A 20,330-nucleotide genomic window follows, 5' to 3' on the forward strand; every position below is an offset into this window, starting at 1 on the left:
TAATTATTACTTTATAAGGGAACTTTTTTCCCTAACATTAGCCAAAATATATCATTAAAACAGTAATTCAAGGGTTTAAAATAAAAGTAATGGTAACGATTACAACAAAAAGTAATGATACAAAAGTAATTGTAATGATTACATTTAAAGAAAAATTACAAAAAAAAATGTTATTGTAATTGAACAAATAATCAATTTATTTATTTATTTTTTTTAATTGTAATCATTAAAAAGTAATGGTATAAAAGTAATTGTAATGATTACATTTGAAGCAAAATGAAAAAAAAATTTATTGTAATTGAACAAATAATAAATATATATATTTTTTTGAAAAATTGTAATCATTACCAACAAGTAATTGTTTAAAGTCTATAAAGCAAACAAATATTAGTTTCCGTACTACAAACAACTATATAAAACACACGATTTACCTCAGTAAAAGCAATTTTTATTTATTTATATCCGCGTTGTGTTCGTTCACGTCAAACGATTTGGTGTGAACTCAATCGTCTATGCGAATTCTACGACACGTACAAGTCATTACAAAAAACTCATTTACTTAAAATTCTCAAGAAGTTTATATACAAGTCTACACATGTTAATACGAAAGTATTCGAAAATGCAAATAATCGTATGAGATATGCCAGAGAACAATAGTAATCATTGTAAAATACAATGAAAGTCTTTGCAAACACCGAGCGCATTACGACGATTCATTAAGCCAATATTACAGAATATTCATTTATACTAAAGTAAATATGTGCAATAATTGCACTCTTTATTTGATTGTTGTTGTTGGTGAAATGCAATATTTTTAGCAGTAATTATATGCGGATTTTTAACGCGCCACCTTAATTATTCTGCTGCCGAAGTTGTGTGTTAACACATTAACTAAATAAACGAAATATTTGTACAGTAAAGCAGCGCTAAATGGTACAATAAATAATTAAACAGTGTGAATTTTCTCTTTATACAATGGCTGATGGTGACTTTCTTTTGTTGTTTCCTCATACTTATTTATTTGATTTTATAAATAAAGATTGTAGCTTCACAAACAAAGCAACAAGAAATGTCGCTACGGTCATTGGCCGCACTTAGCACTCGCTCGTGACCCTTTTATCCGTTAATTGCAAAATAATATCCGTGAATACCATAGCGCAATCATCAGTTTACAGCCATAAATACATGTAGACTCTGCCAGTACTCTTTATCTTCGCAGCAGTGAAGCTATCTTTGTATGCTTCCAATCAATCTTTTTTTTAGTTTCTTCAGTCTACTAGCTTAGAAGACTAGCATGCGAGCCTTTATCTATAAACTGTTATTTATTAGCAGTACTGCTGACTACATTTGCATATGCTCTAGTAGACGTTAAGACAATTATTGTTTGCTCTACCCTTACTTTCCATAAATATCAGAAAGAATTCGTAATTTCTTCTAAGTAGCCTTTTCTTCAAACTTTTTTCTTCTTTTTATATTTTTTTTTCAAATTTTGTACTTTCCAAACTTGTTGGAACCTTAACTGTTCGTAATATCTTCTAAGTACCCTTTTCTTCAAAATTTCTTCTTCTTTTTATTTTTATTTTTTTCAAATTTTGCACTTTTCAAACTCGTTGGAACTTTAACTCTTATTTAAACATTCAAAGAATATTTTTTCGAACAATAATTATCATACTTCTTCGGAGAAACCTCTCTCTAGAACATTTTTTGGAACACCTATACCTTCTTTAGAACTCTATACAAGGATCTATGAAATCATGAGGCAGGAAACCGCTTCGGAACTTGCAGGCTATTTTCCCATTAGTCTTTCTACAATTTGTTCCATAGATAGATAACTTATTTCTTTAAAACTTTGATATTCCTTTTACAGGAGAGTCTTAATACCAAGTTTAGATAAGGTATAATTCATTATTTAATCGGGAGATCATTGTCTTCTATAGAGTACCTCTTCGATTGATTGACAACCAGCTAGTTTTTATCTTTAGTCTGTTTCCAAGAACTAACCAAAAGTTACAAAAATAACCCTTTCTCCAGTACCAACAATTAACTAAAATTATCTATGATACACTCCCATGCTTGTACCACAGTATATACATATATCTGGTATGAAATAACTACCATATAATCAATTGCTTTGTTACCACCTCCGCTTTGTAATCTTTGTTTATGTTTACCTCATTTATATGATGTCGAATTGGGCAACCCATGACATTGACGCATCGAGTTCGAAGTACAGTGATAAATGCGCTAGCAATATTTATTGTGTCATATGGGTTGGTGAAAATAAATTTTTTTGCATTTTCATGCATATGACAAATCAGGTGTAATTTTGGAATTCTGACTTTTTAAACAATAATACAAAAATTTTCAAAAATTTTCATGCAAAAATAAAAACAACTAAAAAAATAATTTTATAATTTTTTTAAACTATTTTTTTTTTTTTGTTTTTAAATTTGACCGTTGCCTCTTTTGGCATTAAACTGAATTTGAATTTTTGAACAAAACTATCAACTGTTTCAACTTTTCAGGCAACAACAAGTACTAAAATAATTTTTTTTAATTTTTTTAATTTTTTTTTTATTTTATAATTTTATTATTGCCAAGTAAGGCATTCTTTGTTAACATTTTCAATTTTTCAACAACTTTATTGATACACATTTTCACGGGAAACTTAAAAAATAACTTATAAATTTGAAAAATTAAATTGATTTTAAATTTTAATTCAAATACAACAAAAACAACAAAATAAATTTTGAAAGCTCGCTTTTTTGTTCCGAATTAAAAATCAAAAAAATAAAAAAAATGAATTTTAATTTTTTTTTATTCTAATACAACAACAATAAAATATTTTTTGTAAACTTTGTTAAAAATCGATTTTAAATTTTTTTAATACAACAACAATAACATAATTTTAAAAATTTTGCTATTTTTATTTTGAATTAAAAATCAAAAACAGAAAAAAATCGATTTTAATTTTTTTTAATGCAACAACAACAACAATAAAATATTTTTTTAAACTTTGTAGAAATAACTTTTAAATTATAAAAAATAAAAATTATATAAAAATCGATGATCTGAATCTTTTTTATTTTAAAGCAACAACGACAAAATAAAATTTAAAAACTTTACTATATTTGTTGTGAATTGAAAATCAAAAAATTAAAAAAAAAACGATTTTAAATATTTTTTAATTGAACAACAACAACAAAATTAAATTTGAAAACTTTGCTATTTTTTGTTCTAAATTAAAAGTAAAAGAATTAAAAAAAAATAGTTTTTAAAAAAATTAAAAAAAATAGTTTTTAAAAAAATTAAAAAAAAATGTTTTTTTAATTTTTTTTTTAATACAACAATAATAAAATATTAAAAAAATACTTTTAAAATTTAAAAACAAGAAATTAAAAATCGATTTTAATTTTTTTATTTTAATACAACAACAACAAAATATTTTTGTTTACAATTTTGTTATTTCTTGTTCTGTATTAAAAAAAAACAACAACAAAATACAATTTTCCAAATTGTCGTATTTATTGTTCCGAATAAAAAAATATTTAATTAAAAAAATCAAATTTAAATATTAAAAAAAAATATAATTTATTTAAAAAAATCGAATATTAAATATTAATATAAAATCGAATTATTTTAATAATCGAAATATATTTTAAAAAACTTTGCTATTTTTTCTGAATTTTTACCGTTAATCACTTTTGCATGCTGTGCGAATATTTCGTTTCTTACAAAAACAACAACAACAATGAATTTTCACATTAGTTTCCAAAGAAATTTTGAATAATTAATGAAGCTTCACATTCTGCTTTGCTTTCAATGCAACAACAACAACAAATTAATGGGTTTCTAATTTTATTACAACAACAACAATAAATAGTTTGTTGTTACCGAGTGTGTATTCTTGAATAATATTTGCTTTTTGTATTGTTGTTGCACTTCTTATTATATTAAGCAATATTTTCTCTCTCGCTAAATTTTCCACTTCATAATAAAATAATTGCCTACTTATTAATGCACAGAACGATTATTACTTTCAATTGCAACAACAACTTTTACTTAAGCGCATTTGAGAGCGCTATAAAGTTGCAGAAAATATGTATGCTAGTTTTATCACAAGTTATAGCGCTGTTTACTTTTTGAATACATAATTCTCTTTATCACTGTAGCCACCAACAACTTGCAATCACAGTTAATAGCTTACACGCGCTTATCTGCTTATCATAGTCTAATTTGATTTGCTTTTAACTTTTTTATTTTTTTTTTAATTTTGGCATAATTAACGCTGCTTCACTGTGGTCAAATAAATAATATATATAAACAGTTATGACATATGAATGTATGCATGTTTGTTTGTCTGTCTAATTAAACACTTCCTATGCACTTCCTTTAACACTCTAACCTGTAGCTGTCATGCTAGCTGCTCACCGCTTCACCGTTTATACGTGCTTTTGTGTGTCTCAGCAGCTAACAGCTATCAGCACACGCGTAATGACTTGTACTTTGAGGTATTAATCACATTTTTAAGAAATTACTAATTAAATAATCACGTTTTTAATACACTTTTCAAAGGAATTATCGCGTCTAAATTTGTAGTTGTTTTTATTTTTTTTTTTTGCAAAAACACAAAAAATATTTGTTTGTTTTTTAGCTTAACTGTTTGTTGATTTTGTGTGTTTTTGAATATTATTTTTTGAATATTTTTTGTTGCTACTCACCAATTGACTCATCGTAGCAGAATCTCTCCTCGAAGCAGTTCCACTTGAAGTCCTCCCAGCAGCTAAATAATTTTTTTTTTTAATTTTAAGGTTAATAATTGGATGGATAATTTTATTATTTTTTAATTAATAAAATTTTCAATTAATTTTAATTTTTTTAAATATTTTTTATATTTTTTTTTTAATATTTTTTAATTAATAAAATTTTCAATTAATTTTAATATTTTCTTAGGTTATTTAAATTTTTTTTTTTTATTTTTTTTATAATTATAATTTAAACAAAAAAATTTTAATTTTTTTTGTCTCAAAAATTATTCAAAAATCACAAATTCAATACAAGCGCGTAAAATCGCAATCAAGCGCTAACAAAGCGTTAACGCGCACACGCCAAAATATTGTAAATATTTCATAGCTCGTACTCACCTCTGGCAGCAACGACACATTTTACCGTTGCACTAACTATTTGTAAAATGGTCTATAGGAGTAGCGTTACGTGTGTGTCGCTTACGCACTGACGACTCGTTGTAATGCTGCGGCGTTTCTTGGTTGTAGCGCACGCAACAGTTGCCGTTGCGTCTGCTGTCACTGCTGTAACTAACTGTTGGTATGTACCGTCTAAGCGCGCCCACTTAACTACTAACAACGACGTGCCTTTCGGTCGCGGTCGTCGGTGGTCGCAGTAGTCGTTGGTGTTGTTTGTCACTACGCCGTTGCGCGCTGCGCGTTATTACGTATACACGCGTAAATCACTTTGAAAAGCACGCTTTCTTGCGCTCTGCGTCGTCTTAAGTCGCCTTATATTATTAGCTGGCGCTGTGTACTTCGTTTTTATCAGCTTTTTAATGCAAATGAAAACAAAATGCGCGCTGCTTTTATTTTTTTATTATTTTTTTTCTTTTTTATTCGCTATACACTTCTTAGTGGCGCGCTGGCGCTTTAGTTGGTGGTCTGCTGCTCAACTGCAAACAAAATATGCGAAAAAAATATTTTTTATTTAATATTTCAGGCTGCCAAGTCGGCGCGCGTTATATGTACGTATGTATGTATGCGCGCAAACTCACACACACACACACAAGCGAAAGGTCGTGTAAAGACCGCGTCGCCGCCGCCACCACCGCTGTTGCTGCTGCTTTTGCCACACACTATGCGATTTTGTTTTTCGGCTAACACCTGTAATTTTACGCTAGCACTTGTTGTTGTTATTGCTGCTGCTGCTATCTGCTTTGCTTTGCTGTGTCTGCCGCAGCGTCGCTCATTCATGGGATTAATTCAATTAGCTGTTGTGTTGTCTGTTTGCCTGCCATTGATGTAGCGTACTTGCGCTTTATGTGTCCACCGTCCACATGACTCGGTCTCTTCGTACTGCTTTCGCCTCGCTTTTACACACCCATTTAGTAGTAGTGCGCGCTCCAAGCGCCAATACGCTCGCGCTACCACACAGTTGGCGCTCGCGCTACTACACTCAAGGCACTCGCTTTGCTTCACACACTTGGCGCTCGCGCGCTCTCAAGTCGTTGACGTGAGCGCAAATGTGCCGGTGTTGGCGCACCGGTTTCGTCTTAACTCTTTCACTTTCTGCGCTGCGGTTTTGCGCTTTTTTTAGCCGCTTTTGCGTTTGCATTCCTCAGTTCTTTATGCTGATAAGCAAGGCAATTGGCGTTATCATGCTTTTAATCCATATTTACATTGCTATGCTTATGGAGTGCTTGTGTGTTCTTTTGCGGTTGCCCTCTTCCGCTGCTCTCACAACGATTAATTTACTTTTTTTTATGTTGTAAGTGAAGTCAATCCGTGTACAACTTGAATATATTTACTTGGCACTTGACGTGCTCCCAATAAAGCACATGCGAGTTGGTAAAATGTTGTTGCTGTGTAAATATAGCGTCGCAATGTCTGCGAGAGTGACAGCAGCGGAAAGGCTAACGCGCAATTGAAATCAACTTACAGAGAGTAGGCACAGTGGAGCGAAGCAGGAGAAGTGGTAAGTTAAATTTATTTTAATTGTAAGCTATACATGACAGGGTTCGAGTAAGAAGTAGTTGAAATATTTCTGAAAATCACACAATGGAATGTCTCAAAAGATATTTTAACATCGAATTTTGAAAAAAAATCTACCAGCTTTTTGGAGTCGAAATAGAACTTTGTAGAATCCCACATTAGGTAGGATAACAAAGATTCAATGTTAGTGAAAACATTCTGCTTTGACCATAAATAAAGAAATATTAGCTGTCATCGATTGGCTAAGCGTTATGGAGCCTATAGAAGGCACTATCATGTATTTCAAACAGACAGGCAGCATCTATGGTGCAAGCCTTCGCTAAAATGTCCCCTTAATCAAGCGCAATAATAGTGCTCCACCATTTTCTTAGGTGGAGAAATACTTAAATCTGCACAAAATTATTTTTTTTACACTTTGTTTCGAACTGCGTCTATACCTTAACTTTTATTTAATCAATTAAATTTTTTTTTGTCTAAAATTTGTCCTTTGAGAATTTTATACCATTGTGTCTTCATATGTAAAAAAAATGTTGACAGCACTCAGCAAGCGGCGAAAGAAATGTTAATAAGGTATCCGCATACTCTCCTGCACGAATTCAACTAGATAACTTTGTTGTTGCTTTCACATGTAACATTTTTGATAGGTGAGCAGGGCGCAAAGATAGCGAGCAGAGAATTCAATCGATTACAGCAATTGAATGTGTATTAAGTCTCATCGTGTATATTAGTATAGTAAAAGTAATAGTACAAAATCACTAATTATTAAATAAATATACATAAATACGTTAATATTAGAACTTCCATTTTAGAAAAAATTAGCATGCGTATGTTTTTGTTTACATTTAATTGAAAAACAGCTGTCAGTACTGCATATTTTCATTCACAATAGATAAAAAACGGCCATGTTTAACAATGTTGCCAACGAAAATGCCACGAACTCCCACTAACTCTCTAAAATTTTGAGGATTAAATGGGAGTTGGCAAACGGAGTTAACTGAGATAACTCTCGAATTAACTCCGATTAAAACAGTTATTCCGAATTAACGCCGCCGTCTGTCAAGGGTATAATTGTTGACTATTGTCTAAAAAGCATTTTGAACAATTCAATCTATAAAAACTCAAATATTATACATTTCGAGGGATACATGAAGTAGATAATCAAATTTAATACATCAGCTTGAGGAGAGGTCGCAGAATAAGTGTTAAAACCTCTCTCTTCAGGATGGTATTCTTAAGAAAAAATCGCTAGGATTTTAGAAAAATCTCTAGAAATTAAATATCATTGATCATTGTCTTAGGCGTCTACTTAATATTTGTTCTCCGGAGTTCTTATTGTAGTATGTATCTCTAGTGGATACATTAATATGTAACATTAACAGAGAGAGTATAAAAATTATTCAAGAAGGGAAAAAGCTTAATTTAACCATACCATAGTTCGATGATGTGAAAATATCCTAACTGTAGGCTATGAAAATACGAAAGCTGTTTTACCCGGCAATTTTTTATTTTTTTTTTTTAGATTAATAAAAGTATATTAAAAATACAATTCCAAATACTGTTGAACTTCTATAACTTGAAGATCTCCATAACTCAAACTCTTTAATTGGCAAAAGAAGTCAAATTTCAAACAATTTTGTTTATATATCGATTATTTCGATTTACTATCGAGGCAGAATTTAAAAAAAAAAAAAACCCCTCTATATCTTATGTAGGTGAACAAAAAATATGATATTACACTTTTGGATTGAATAAACAATGTAACGTCAGGATGCAGACGTCAAGAGCAAACTGCAACAAACAAAATTACAAAATACATGTTTTAACGTATTTAAATAAAACTTGATGCGAAGTAAATAAATAAAACTGTGTAGAAATGAATATTTGATATAATATGAAGGTGATTCGAGTTAGGGAAGTTCAACTGTACTCGTTTATTTAAGAATTTTTACTTCGGCTTATGGAATCCAGCTCAATTTTTGTAGAAACATATAATATGAACCGACATTGAATTTTCAGCAGATTTACGTCAGCATCAGCCCACTGTGCACTCAGATATGCAGTGTTAAAGCGAATGAGAGTGTGCATACCATTCAGTACGAGTATAGATATGTGCTCATATGGCACTCAAGTGAGAGTTAACTAACTTCTCTCACTGCATGGAGAGAATGCCTCAAGCGTGATGAACTGCATGATCGTGACTACAGGTATATCGAAATTCTCAAAATGACTTGCTAATTAACAGGTAAAGTTTACTGAAAGTGCTGGCATACACACAATTTGAGGTATAATTTTAGGCGTAAGCTATAGACCACAACATATTGTTAGTAGCCACAGAGCACCATTTCGGTTCATGTTTAACTTAAAAGAACACTTTAATTACATTTTAAATCACTTAAATCTTAATTTTTAAATTTAATCAGCATTAAATAATTAGATTTCCTAATTATTGATTTAGTCTTGCAATTAATAGTTTTTATTGCTGCAGCAAAAGCAAGAGCCGATTTTAATTTCGCGCAAAAACCAGTTTAAGCGCGAGTTCGGCAGTTAACAACACAAAGAGTTAATAAAATTTTTGCAAAGTAGGTAAAATACAAAGCGAAGATGTTCCAAATTCAATGCATAATACAAAAAAGTGGCTCATAAAAAACTGATTTAAAATTCAAGTTAAAAGGTAGAGTTAATTTGCATTTTTTTGTGTCAAAAATTTATCACGCTGTATGTGATTTGGCATGGTTGTTATTTGAGAATTATCACATCTTAGAATGTGTTAGATTTCATGGTTAAGTAAATTGCAAGCGTGAAAAATTAAAAGTAAGTACTAGTATACGCTCTTTCTTTAACAAGAAAGTTTAAAGTGGAGCTTAATATCTTAATCTCTTGGGAAACAATACTAGATATCCCAAGGAATTCAAATTTTTTTTACGAATTACTCATTAAATTCCTATGTTCACCCAAGATCCTAGCGAACATTTTAAGAAAGCTTCTAAGTGCGGCCTTAAACTTGACCAAAGTAGTCGAAGCTATAGATGTGTAAATTACATATATATTATTCTTACCTTGAATTGAAATTGGTTCGTTAGTACACAGATCAAAACTAAAATAAAGAAGAAGACCTAAATCGAAAAAATAATTATTGAGACCTGCCTTCAGAGCCATCATCTTAGACTGCCAAGTAGTCTTTAAGATTGTCCACATAACCTCAACTTCCAAACTATATCACAAAACCTTTCTCTCTTGTCTAGAATTAGAATATTAAATACTCCATTTTACAAGAGTCTGCAAAATTTTGCGGACTAACTTCATTACCCTCGAACGAATGCTTTCCAAAAATTTTAAAGAAACCGTAGATAGATCTCATATGTGTTTAAACGCAAGACCTTAAATAAAGCTTTTATTGGAGGAAAGTGTAACATATTGAACCTCCATAGCCAAGAAGGGACGAACCTTGCTAAAGCAGGAAACTCACTTGATTTCTTGTGGTTCATCCTACTCTGTTGAAGCTCGCCCGAGGCCCAGTAGTGTAGTGATAAACCACAAAACAACAGCAGACATACAATTCCTAGTCCAATGAATATGAGTCGTGAATGTGATCCCTTGGAACCGGCAATTCATGCAAGACTCACCACAAAGTTATTAACTTTTGATGATGATATTATAAAGTAGATCATCTCTATACATACGGATGTCAAATATCTCCCTCCCTCCTTGTCTTTTGAATTTCGTGGCTATGTTTTAAACGCTACAAAGCTCGTATCTGGCAATACTATACATCTTTGAAAGGTCTTGACATTACCCACTAAACGACGCTATGCATGTTTAGTTTGGATATTGCGTTCAACAGTTATAGACGTGTAAACATGGAGTTCACTAACGCCGAAGTATTCTTTCGTTAAAGGCAAATCCGATAGAGAAACATTCCGTGAGATTAATGATGTTTTAGGGGATGGTACTCTATCACTTCGAACTCGATTCAGAGCGACACCATAGATAAGTCAGCCGGCGGAAGACCTGTGACGACGAATACCGATCAAATCATGGAAAACATCGAGTTAGACCGGGATGAGGCATCTCGTGACATCGCCCAGGAGATGGGAGTTAGTCACCAAATATACCATCTGCAGAAGACTGGATATACAAAAGAGCTTGATGTTAGGGTGCCGCATGATTTGACGTAAAAAACCTTCTGCACCGTTTCTGCTGAAACGGAACGAACTCGACCCATTTTTGAACCGGATGGTGACTGTCGACAAAAAATGGATCACATACGACAATATCAAGCGAAAACGGTGGTAGTTGAAGTCCGATGATTCGTTCCAAACAGTGGTCAAGCCGGGATTGACGGCCAGGAAGATTTGCTGTGTGTTTGGTGGTATTAGAAGGGATCATCCACTATGAGCTGCTCCCATATGGCCAGACGCTCAATTCTACCATCTACTGAACCAACAACTGAACCGCTTAAAGCAGGCGATCGACCAGAAGAGTCCAAAATTGTCCAACAGGAAGGGTGTAGTGTTCCACCAGGACAACGCCAGACCACACACTTCGTTGATGACTCGTCAGAAGTTACGGGAGCTCGGATGGGAAGTTTTATCGCATCCATCATATAGCCCGGACAAAGCGCCAAGTAATTACCACCTGTTCCTTTCCATGGCGAACGACCATGGTGGTGTAAAGTTGAACTCAAAAGAGGCTTGTGAAAAGTGGCTGTCCGAGTTCTTTGCAAATCAGGAGGGGGGATTATGAGGTTCAATATGAATCACTTCTAAAATAATTCCATATTATTCAAAGTCGCGGAGGAAAACTTAGGCCCCACCCATTACTAAACTAAATATAACCAAACTAAAATTTAAATTGAATTTCTTCCATTCAATGCACATCACTTACAAATGTCTTTGTGATTTCTTGATGCGTGTTTATAGATTGAAGTGTTTACAATAATTTAATGTATACGGTTGTACATACATATGCACAAATCTATTTAAACATGTTTAAATGTAAATAATACGTTTGTGGCAAAACACCAAATCACTGCCAAGTAGCAATCAAGCTATTAACCTGGCAATTTTATTTTAGCTATCATGCAATAATTGCAACAATTGTGTGCATTGAATAAATATACAAATGAATATACATATACATATATACACGTATATATATGTACATACATTCCTTATAACACTGCACAGCATTTGTACGCATGACAAATGTAGGTTGTTAGCAATAAAAACAACATAACTCGAAAAAAATTAAATAACACAATAATCACTTTATGTTATTGTGGACGCTATATGTTTATATGTGCAAGATGTATGCGTATATTTTAATACACATATGTATATATGTGTGTGTTTCTAGGTTTATTGAAGTGCTTAACTTTTTTTTTGCGTCATCGTTCGACATTGTCCAATATAAAAGTGGAAAGGTAAGAAATTGGTAATAAAAACAAAAACTGCAAAATCTGTTATTATATATGAATATACAGGGTCATTCGTTTCAACAAACTATCAATTTATCTTGGACACTTTAGTTGTTAGATACGAGTGGTGTAAGACAAAATTTTCGGAGCTTTTCGAATTTTTTGATAAAAAAGCTATGGTAGATGTCGCTGCTGAAAATATTAATCAGCCGATGAAACTTACCGAGGTCCTCATGTTCGATATATGGGGCCTTGACAACCTATGTTCCGATTTCAGAGATTTTTAGAATGGGGCTGCCACACTATAAACGTAGTACTTATGCAAAATTCTGCACCGATATCTTCACTAGTGCTTAGTTTATATATTGTAAAGTAAACGATTCAGATCGCCTTCAAAGTTCTGGTATATAGGAAGTAGGCGTGGTTGTGAAGCGATTTGACCTATTCTCACAACATACCATTGGGATGTAAGGAAACTATTACAAACCAAGTTTCATTGAAATCGGTCGAGTAGTTCCTGGGATATGGTTTTTGACCCATAAGTGGGCGACGCCACGCCCATTTTCCATTTTGTAAAAAAATCTGAGTGCAGCTTCCATCTGCCATTTCTTATGTGAAATTTAGTGTTTCTGACGTTTTTCGTTAGTGAGTTAACCCACTACTTAGTAATTTTCAACCTAACCTTTGTATGGGAGGTGGGCGTGGTTATTATTCGATTTCAACTATTTTCATGGTGTGTGGTGGGGTATGTAAGAGAACCGACTGCAGAAAGTTTGGTTTATATAGATTTATTAGTTTGCGAGTTAAATACAAATAACCACGCCCACTTCCCCAAAAAAATTACATCCAAATATTCCCCCTCCTAGTGCGATCCTTTATTCCAAATTTTACTCTTATATCTTCATTTATGGCTTAGTTATGACACTTTATGTGTTTTTGGTTTTCGCCATTTTGTGGACGTGGCAATGGTCCGATTCTGTCCATTTTGAACTTGATTTTCTTATGGTGCCAAGGAATATTTGTCAAGATATCTTAATTTTTACTCAAGTTACAGCTTGCACAGACGGACAGACGGACGGACGGACAGACATCCGGATTTCAAATCTACTCGTCACCCAGATCACTTTGGTATATATGACTCTATATCTAACTCTTTTAGTTTTAGGTGTTACAAACAACCGTTATGTGAACAAAACTATAATACTCTCTTTAGCAACTTTTGTTGCGAGAGTATAAAAATGTAACAGCGGATCGGTTATCGAGTAGCCGGCAGTACAAAAGACAAAAAAGGGTTTCTCAATAAAAATTTAAATTGATCAATTTATTTGGCTGTCTGAAAACGTTATAAAGTAGCAGCGGACTTTCGATCACTTATTAAGAAAGGATTATTTCTCGAATTTGAGCTCTGATATTTCATAAACTTATAAAAGAACAAATTTACATTGAAAATTGAACAATATGGTGTTTACATATATACCAAGGACTAGATATTTTTCTTCTCTTTTTGGATTTTGGATTAATAGAAATAAAGGAACATTGAAAATTCCTTAAGATCTTGGGTGAACGAGAGAATACCATAGACTTAACCCACTACCAGGATCTAAAAATCTGAGAGCGACTTTTTGAAGTTTCCGAGGTATTTCTAAGAAATATTATATCGAAATGCATCGAATCAAAAGCTGTATAAGTTCATATTTTTTGATGAATTCTTACAAATGAGGTTCGTTTCGACTGAAATAAGAGAATTCCTAAAAAATATGATCGAGGTACGACCAAATATTTAACATCGATTTGATGCATTTTTCACCATGTAGAAATAATTCTGTTCTCGGGGACTTATTTTTGTTCACTCTTCCGAAGAAAAAACTATCTGGACTACGATTTTCAACACCAAAACGGATTTGTAGTGAAGAGGAGTTGTGTTATAATTTTCTTATGACAATTGTCCATAGGCAAACTTCCGCTTTAAGCTTGAAGGTCCGTAATTTGTCGTATAACAATACGGGATATAACACAAATGAGACTAAAAACTTGACCAAAAATCGACATAGACAGGTGCATGGCAGGAAAACTCAAATCTCGCTGGAGGGATCTACCGGGGTGTAAAACTGCAAAGGTTCTGTGCAAAGCGGTAGATCAAAAATATACAAGATTCCTACTGGCGCTCGATAGAAAGGGCTGTAGGACCATGGTTGGCATTCTTACCGGTCACAGCCTAGTAGCGGTACATGCCTATAAGACGGGGCTGTCAGATCGGGAGGAATGAAGAAAGTGTCAAGAGCGGGGCAACAAGGAAACAATGGAGCATCTCTTGTTCGTTTGTCCTGCGGTAGCGAGACAGCGTTTCAGGTACTTAGGGGCCCCACAATACGATAAGTTAGAGACGTAGGAGTCCTAAATGATGACTATTACTCAGGGAACATGTCAATGTACTTTATTCTGCTATCGCAAAGGACCATAACTGGTCTATGCGTGGAGGCCTACCAAACCAACCTAATCTAACCTAACCTAATGAAGTCTAGATAAATGGTCCAAATATAAAAATAGCAACTCGAATAGTACGACAGCTGCCATCAGAGAATTAAAACTAGGTATTATTCGTAATTTTTATAGTAAAATTGCTTTAGGGAGAGACAGTTGGGTAAAACTCCTAAAAATTTATTAAAAATGCGCATGTACTGACAAATCGGTCCAAACACCAAGTTCCTATCTTATTGCTTGGGCAAAATTCGCATCAAGAAAATCTTTCAAAAATCGTCTTTGCAAATTTTTTGCCAACTAGGATTAAGCAAAAATAATGGATCTCTTTATAGTAAACTTAAGTAAAATATGAATTAAACTGTGTTACAGAAGATGAACGGACAAGTTTATAATTAATCTTTAAAGACATCAAAGAGTAAACGACAAAACAATAATTTAAGTGACATGCGAGAGAAGTACAACGAATCGGCTAAGACTACTGAATTGTTTGTCCGATACTAACCGATGCAGATGCCAATTAATCGGTCGAACTCTACTTAGCGCTTATCACAAGCTAAATAGTATATGAGTCCACCGTCAGCGCGCTCAAGAACAGTACTGCGTCTTTACTATCAAAATAAATGATTACCACTCAGACGGCAACTTTACGGGTTTATTTGTTAAGATATTTCAATTGCTAATCTTAAAAATCTGTTTCCAGAATCTTGCAGTAAAACTAAAACCTACAACTTTGCCAATATACTCAAGACATTTTATTTCAATTTTAGTTTATTTCACTTGAAGCACCCTATATGAAATTGTATACAGTTAAAGCCATTAAAATTGCATGTCTACACTTATTAATTTAAGTTGTTTATTGCATTTTAATCATACTAATTGAAAATTGCTTTATTAAATAGGCCTATAAATACTGAGCTGACAACTTTCAGCAAATTACATAAAATTAGAAAGTACAAATAATTAGCAATACAGAACCGGATTTCTTGGTTAAGTGAAACGAAAGTAAATGCCAAAGTATTACACATAAATTATATAGTTTAATGGGAAAATCGAAACAAACATAGATGGTCATGGGTTAGTCAATAGATTGGATAGTCGTGAATATGCACATGAGTGATAAATAAGCAGTACGTACGCAGAACGACAGCAGACGACAGAAAGAAGTCGCGAGATCAAAAGTGATTGGCAATACATGGCGAATGAGTAACACACCTACAAACAAAGTGATATATATGTGGTGTATTTGTGTTGCAAAAGCACGCGAGTGCGCTGAAAATGCTTATAAATATACAAACTCACACAAATATATACATTTTATATGAAAATTACATATATTCATTCATTCATTACTTAGAATTCTCTCATATTTTATTCAACGCGGCTGCTCATTTTATTTTCAGGTTATTGTTGTTGTTGTTATTGTTTATTTTATAATAATATAAACAGAGATTCGCCTTAAACTCGTGTGTGCGTTGAAAGATCTACCGATAATAAATTCCATAAATTAATTGATTTTCATAGTTATTTTGTATTGTAAAAGCATTACAGTGGCCATAGTGGCGGCGCATTTATAAAGATCTATATATGGTATATATATATGTATGTACATATACTATATATCTGTGCGCCATTACTTATAGTTTTATTCAAACAAAACAAACACATTATTAAGCTGCTGGTTGCCGCATTTATACACAAATCCAAATCCAACTGCGAATGCGAAAGTGGAAGTGTTCGGTTTGAAAGGTGGAATTATCCAATTGAATGAATGTAATTTTGCTCTGTGCGTTTGCTCGCATAAATAATTTTATGTAATTTGTTTTTTTTTTTGTTTTTGTTTTTCTGTGGTAATGAACTTGCTTTGCTAATTAAATTTTATGGTAAAAAGTAAATTTTCGTGCAATTAATAGTAATTCATGCTTTCTTAAAACTATTTCGAGAATTCGCATTAATAATTTACAATTGATGGCAAAACATTATTATTCCATTATTATTAGAATTATTTTAGATTGAAGAATTTAGGTGCTGGACATGATTTACTGGGATGTTAATAACAACTTCGCCAACTTTGCTTTGGTAAGCGATGTACAACGAAGTCAAACCACTACCAATTATAGACGGAGATCTTGTTTTACCTCGTGAAGCTAGAGTACTTTTAATAGGTTAAACTATCAGTTATCCAGATTCAATATTTATACACCCAACCTCTATCAAACTAACGGTAATGTTACGTACAGTTCAAACCCTTCTCGGATTTTTGCTGAAACTCATATAACTTAAATTTCATGTTCAGTATTCCAAAACCATTGAAAGAACTCGTTTTCTAAAATTGTTTGGTTTCTTAATCTACTATATCCTGAACTGAGTTCGAATATACCCCAATACAACAATAAATAATTTCATTAGTTGTTGTGAATGAACTACATCTTTATAAATCGATTTTCTATGATATTCGATCGTTTTCGATCTGATTGGGTTCTAGATTTTTATACTCTCGCAACAAAGTTGCTAAAGAGAGTATTATAGTTTTGTTCACATAACGGTTGTTTGTCTCACCCAGAAAGAAAAGATTTAGATTTGGGGTTATATACATATATATAAAAGATCAGGTTGACGAGTGGAGTTAAAATCCGGATGTCCGTCCATCTGCTTGTCCGTCTGTCCGTGCAAGCGATAACTTGAGTAAAAATTGAGATATCTTAATGAAACTTGGAACACATATTCCAGATGAAATCGGACTATTGCCACGCCCACAAAATAAAGCACGCCCGAAAACACATGAAGTGTCATAACTAAGCCATAAATAAAGTTACGGAAGTAAAATGTGGAACAGAGGACCACATTAGGACTCTACAATATATATGTTTTTTGTATATCTCGCAAACCAATGAAGCTTTATAAACCAAACTTTCTGCAGTCGCTCCCCTTACGTACCCTTCCACACACCACGAAAATAATTGAAATCGGATAAGAACAACGCTTACCTCCCGTACAAATTTTAGGTTGAAAATTACTAACTCACTAACGGAAAACATCAGCAACACTAAAATTTACGGAGGAAATGGCAGAAAGAAGTTGCACTCAGAATTTTTTACAAAATGAAAAATGGGAGTGGCGTCGCCCACTTATGGGTCAAAAACCATATCTCAGGAATTACTCGACCAATTTCAATGAAATTCGGTATATAATATTTTCTTTACGCACTGATAAATAATATCAAAAATCGGCTCACATCTACGACTACTTCCCATATAACTCAATTTTGATTGCCAACTCATTCCTTCACTTTATAATATATACATAAGAAACCAATGAAGATAGCGGAAAAAACTTTGCACAAATACTGTACATGATCTGTGGCACTACTTGTGAAAAAATTGCCGAAATCGGACTATAACTTTTCACGGTCCCGGATATTGAATATATGTCGTTGTTCCAAAAATTATTCAAATCGGGTAATAACTTCCCCAAGCTCCCATATACCTAATTATAGGTTCTTCAAAAATACTGTGGGCTTTACTCCGCATATATCGGTTAATATGTGAAATATCTGAGCCAAATTAAGTGAGCATATAATCTTGGATATAATGCATGTTGGTGGTGAAAATGAGTGACATTGGTTCAGGAATTACCTCATAAACCTTGTATGATGTTTTTCGTTATTCTAATGGACTTTATGCCGAATATATGGGCCAAATTGGGTAATATAATATTATAATAGATCCAGTCAACTCATACCGATTAGATTGGTCTGCTAAGCGAACATTATCTTCTCGTAGATAGAAAATTTGTTCCAAGAAAAGGTACTAATATTTTTAAAGAACACCTCGAAGACTAATCTAGAAAATTATGTGAAATTTTTATGAAAACTTTCAACTATGAATAGACATCGAGAGATCTCACAGAGTACTGATCTTGTATCGGTAATGAAACCTCGGAGCTATGTATACCCTATTAAGATGGTATGTTTGATGTTATTTCCTCTAATGATGATAATGATCTCATAAAAATCGGTAAAATACTTGCAAACGTGGAAGTAACTTAAAATATCAATTAAAGTCCTTCAAAACTCTCACTAAACTCTTGTCACATTAAACAGTGTCATCCTTCGCCCCCAAAATGATTAATTGCTATAACTTTCAGTTACAGAAGTACAAATTGTTTACTAAAATAGTAAAAAAAGGTTTCCCATAAGTAAGTAATTGTGCTGGTAATTTCCAAGAGAACAATTAATGGTAAATTTCCCGCGCTGTGACAAGATAATTTCTGAGTAACTATAAAACTGATACGTTCGTTAATATTCGGAAGAATAAATCTATAATATAAAAAGAAATGAAGGGCTCAGTTCAGGTGTAACCATAGATTTCATAGTCTCGCAATTTATTTATTTAATTTTACTAATATAACACACAATTTGATCCGCATAATCGGCATATATAACCTTAATATTAGGTATATGGCAGCTAGGTGAAGTTATGACCCGATTTCACTAATTTCTATTAGAAGAAAAATATTCCCTCTGAATTGCTGCAAAATATCGTAGAGACTTACTTATATTTTCGGTACAAAATTTATTAGAACCATTGAGGTTCTCATGTTCGTTATATGGGACCTTAAAAAATTATGATCCGATTTCGGCGGTTTTCAGAAAGTCGATGAGGTTCTAACCTTGGCCATGGAGCCATGCTCAGCAGTTTACAGAGAGTATCCAATCATGTGCTTACCATAAAAAAATACTATTCTATAAAATTTATCAACTTTTCAAAGTCGAAAAAATATTCCTTTTTATTTGTGAAGACAACACACGTATATTTATCTTGACTTCATCAACAAATTATCTTTTAATTTTCACGCAAATACATATATATACTCGAACGGATGTAGGGACCAATTATTGTTAACACTTTCAAGCTTAATTCTTAGTTAGTTCTATGTTCGTGATTTGTCTCAGAAAATTAATGGATTTTTTTTCAGAATTGTACTTATTATGATTATTAAAAGTAGTTATTGAGTTAAAGAAGCGTGAAAACCTTCCCACACACATACCATACATACATACAATATGTACAAACATTTCCATTGTTTAATTGTGCAATTCACAGTCATTACATGAATGAAACAATGTTTTTGCAAATTCTATTGCAACAGTTGTGGCCTTTACCGTGAATTGATCATTAGACTGAATTCCAAGGTTTAATGCAATAATTTGTCATAAATGCTTTAGGCATTGTGGAGTGCGTACTTCACTACAATAATATTGAAATATAATACAGAAATGCTAAGAAAATATTTACGTCTAAACACGAGGGAGACAAAAGTTGAATGAAAATCAAATAAATATGTTTTTTATACAAAAACAAAAACAAGCAGATTTGTGTGTTGATTTGCCCTCACGAGATTTCTTAGCGCTAATTAATTTATTTGTCTGCTAACTTGTGAATAAAAAATTATAAATTCATTATACATATTTCCTGCAAAAAGCAAAACAAATGAGATGCCAGTAAATATAAAATGAAACTGTTGGTGATTTAAAAAAATAATGAATTCCACTAAAGATAATTGCTAAGACATGCGCAGATCACAAAGTGTTAAGAACGCTTTGATGAGTGTTAGGGTTGACAATGCTGACGATTGCTGATAATCCCGAATGTTATGTGATTTATTTCGGGATTGCGTAGAGTTTATTTTTTAAATATTTCTTCTCTAAATATTCC

The 20,330-nt window shown here is 32.6% G+C and overlaps 1 protein-coding gene across 4 annotated transcripts in view; it reads right to left on the reverse strand.

Moving 5' to 3' along the window:
• Positions 1–20,330, reverse strand: part of LOC105208520 (uncharacterized) — a 66,716-nt gene that overhangs the window by 22,474 nt on the left and 23,912 nt on the right. Inside the window, exons 1-3 of one of the 4 annotated variants that reach the window (XM_054227965.1) lie at positions 5,783–7,197; positions 5,145–5,680; positions 4,722–4,783 (exon numbers count right to left, since the gene is read on the reverse strand). In XM_054227965.1, coding sequence (XP_054083940.1) covers positions 4,722–4,783; positions 5,145–5,164 — 82 coding nt within the window. In that variant the 5' untranslated portion in view covers positions 5,165–5,680; positions 5,783–7,197. Of the gene's footprint in view, positions 1–431; positions 2,336–4,721; positions 4,784–5,144; positions 7,484–20,330 lie in introns of those variants that run through there. The other 3 variants (XM_011178409.3, XM_054227967.1, XM_054227966.1) reach the window with 3 other exon arrangements.

Source organism: Zeugodacus cucurbitae, chromosome 3, assembly GCF_028554725.1.
Source record: "Zeugodacus cucurbitae isolate PBARC_wt_2022May chromosome 3, idZeuCucr1.2, whole genome shotgun sequence".
Lineage (NCBI taxonomy): Eukaryota > Metazoa > Arthropoda > Insecta > Diptera > Tephritidae > Zeugodacus > Zeugodacus cucurbitae.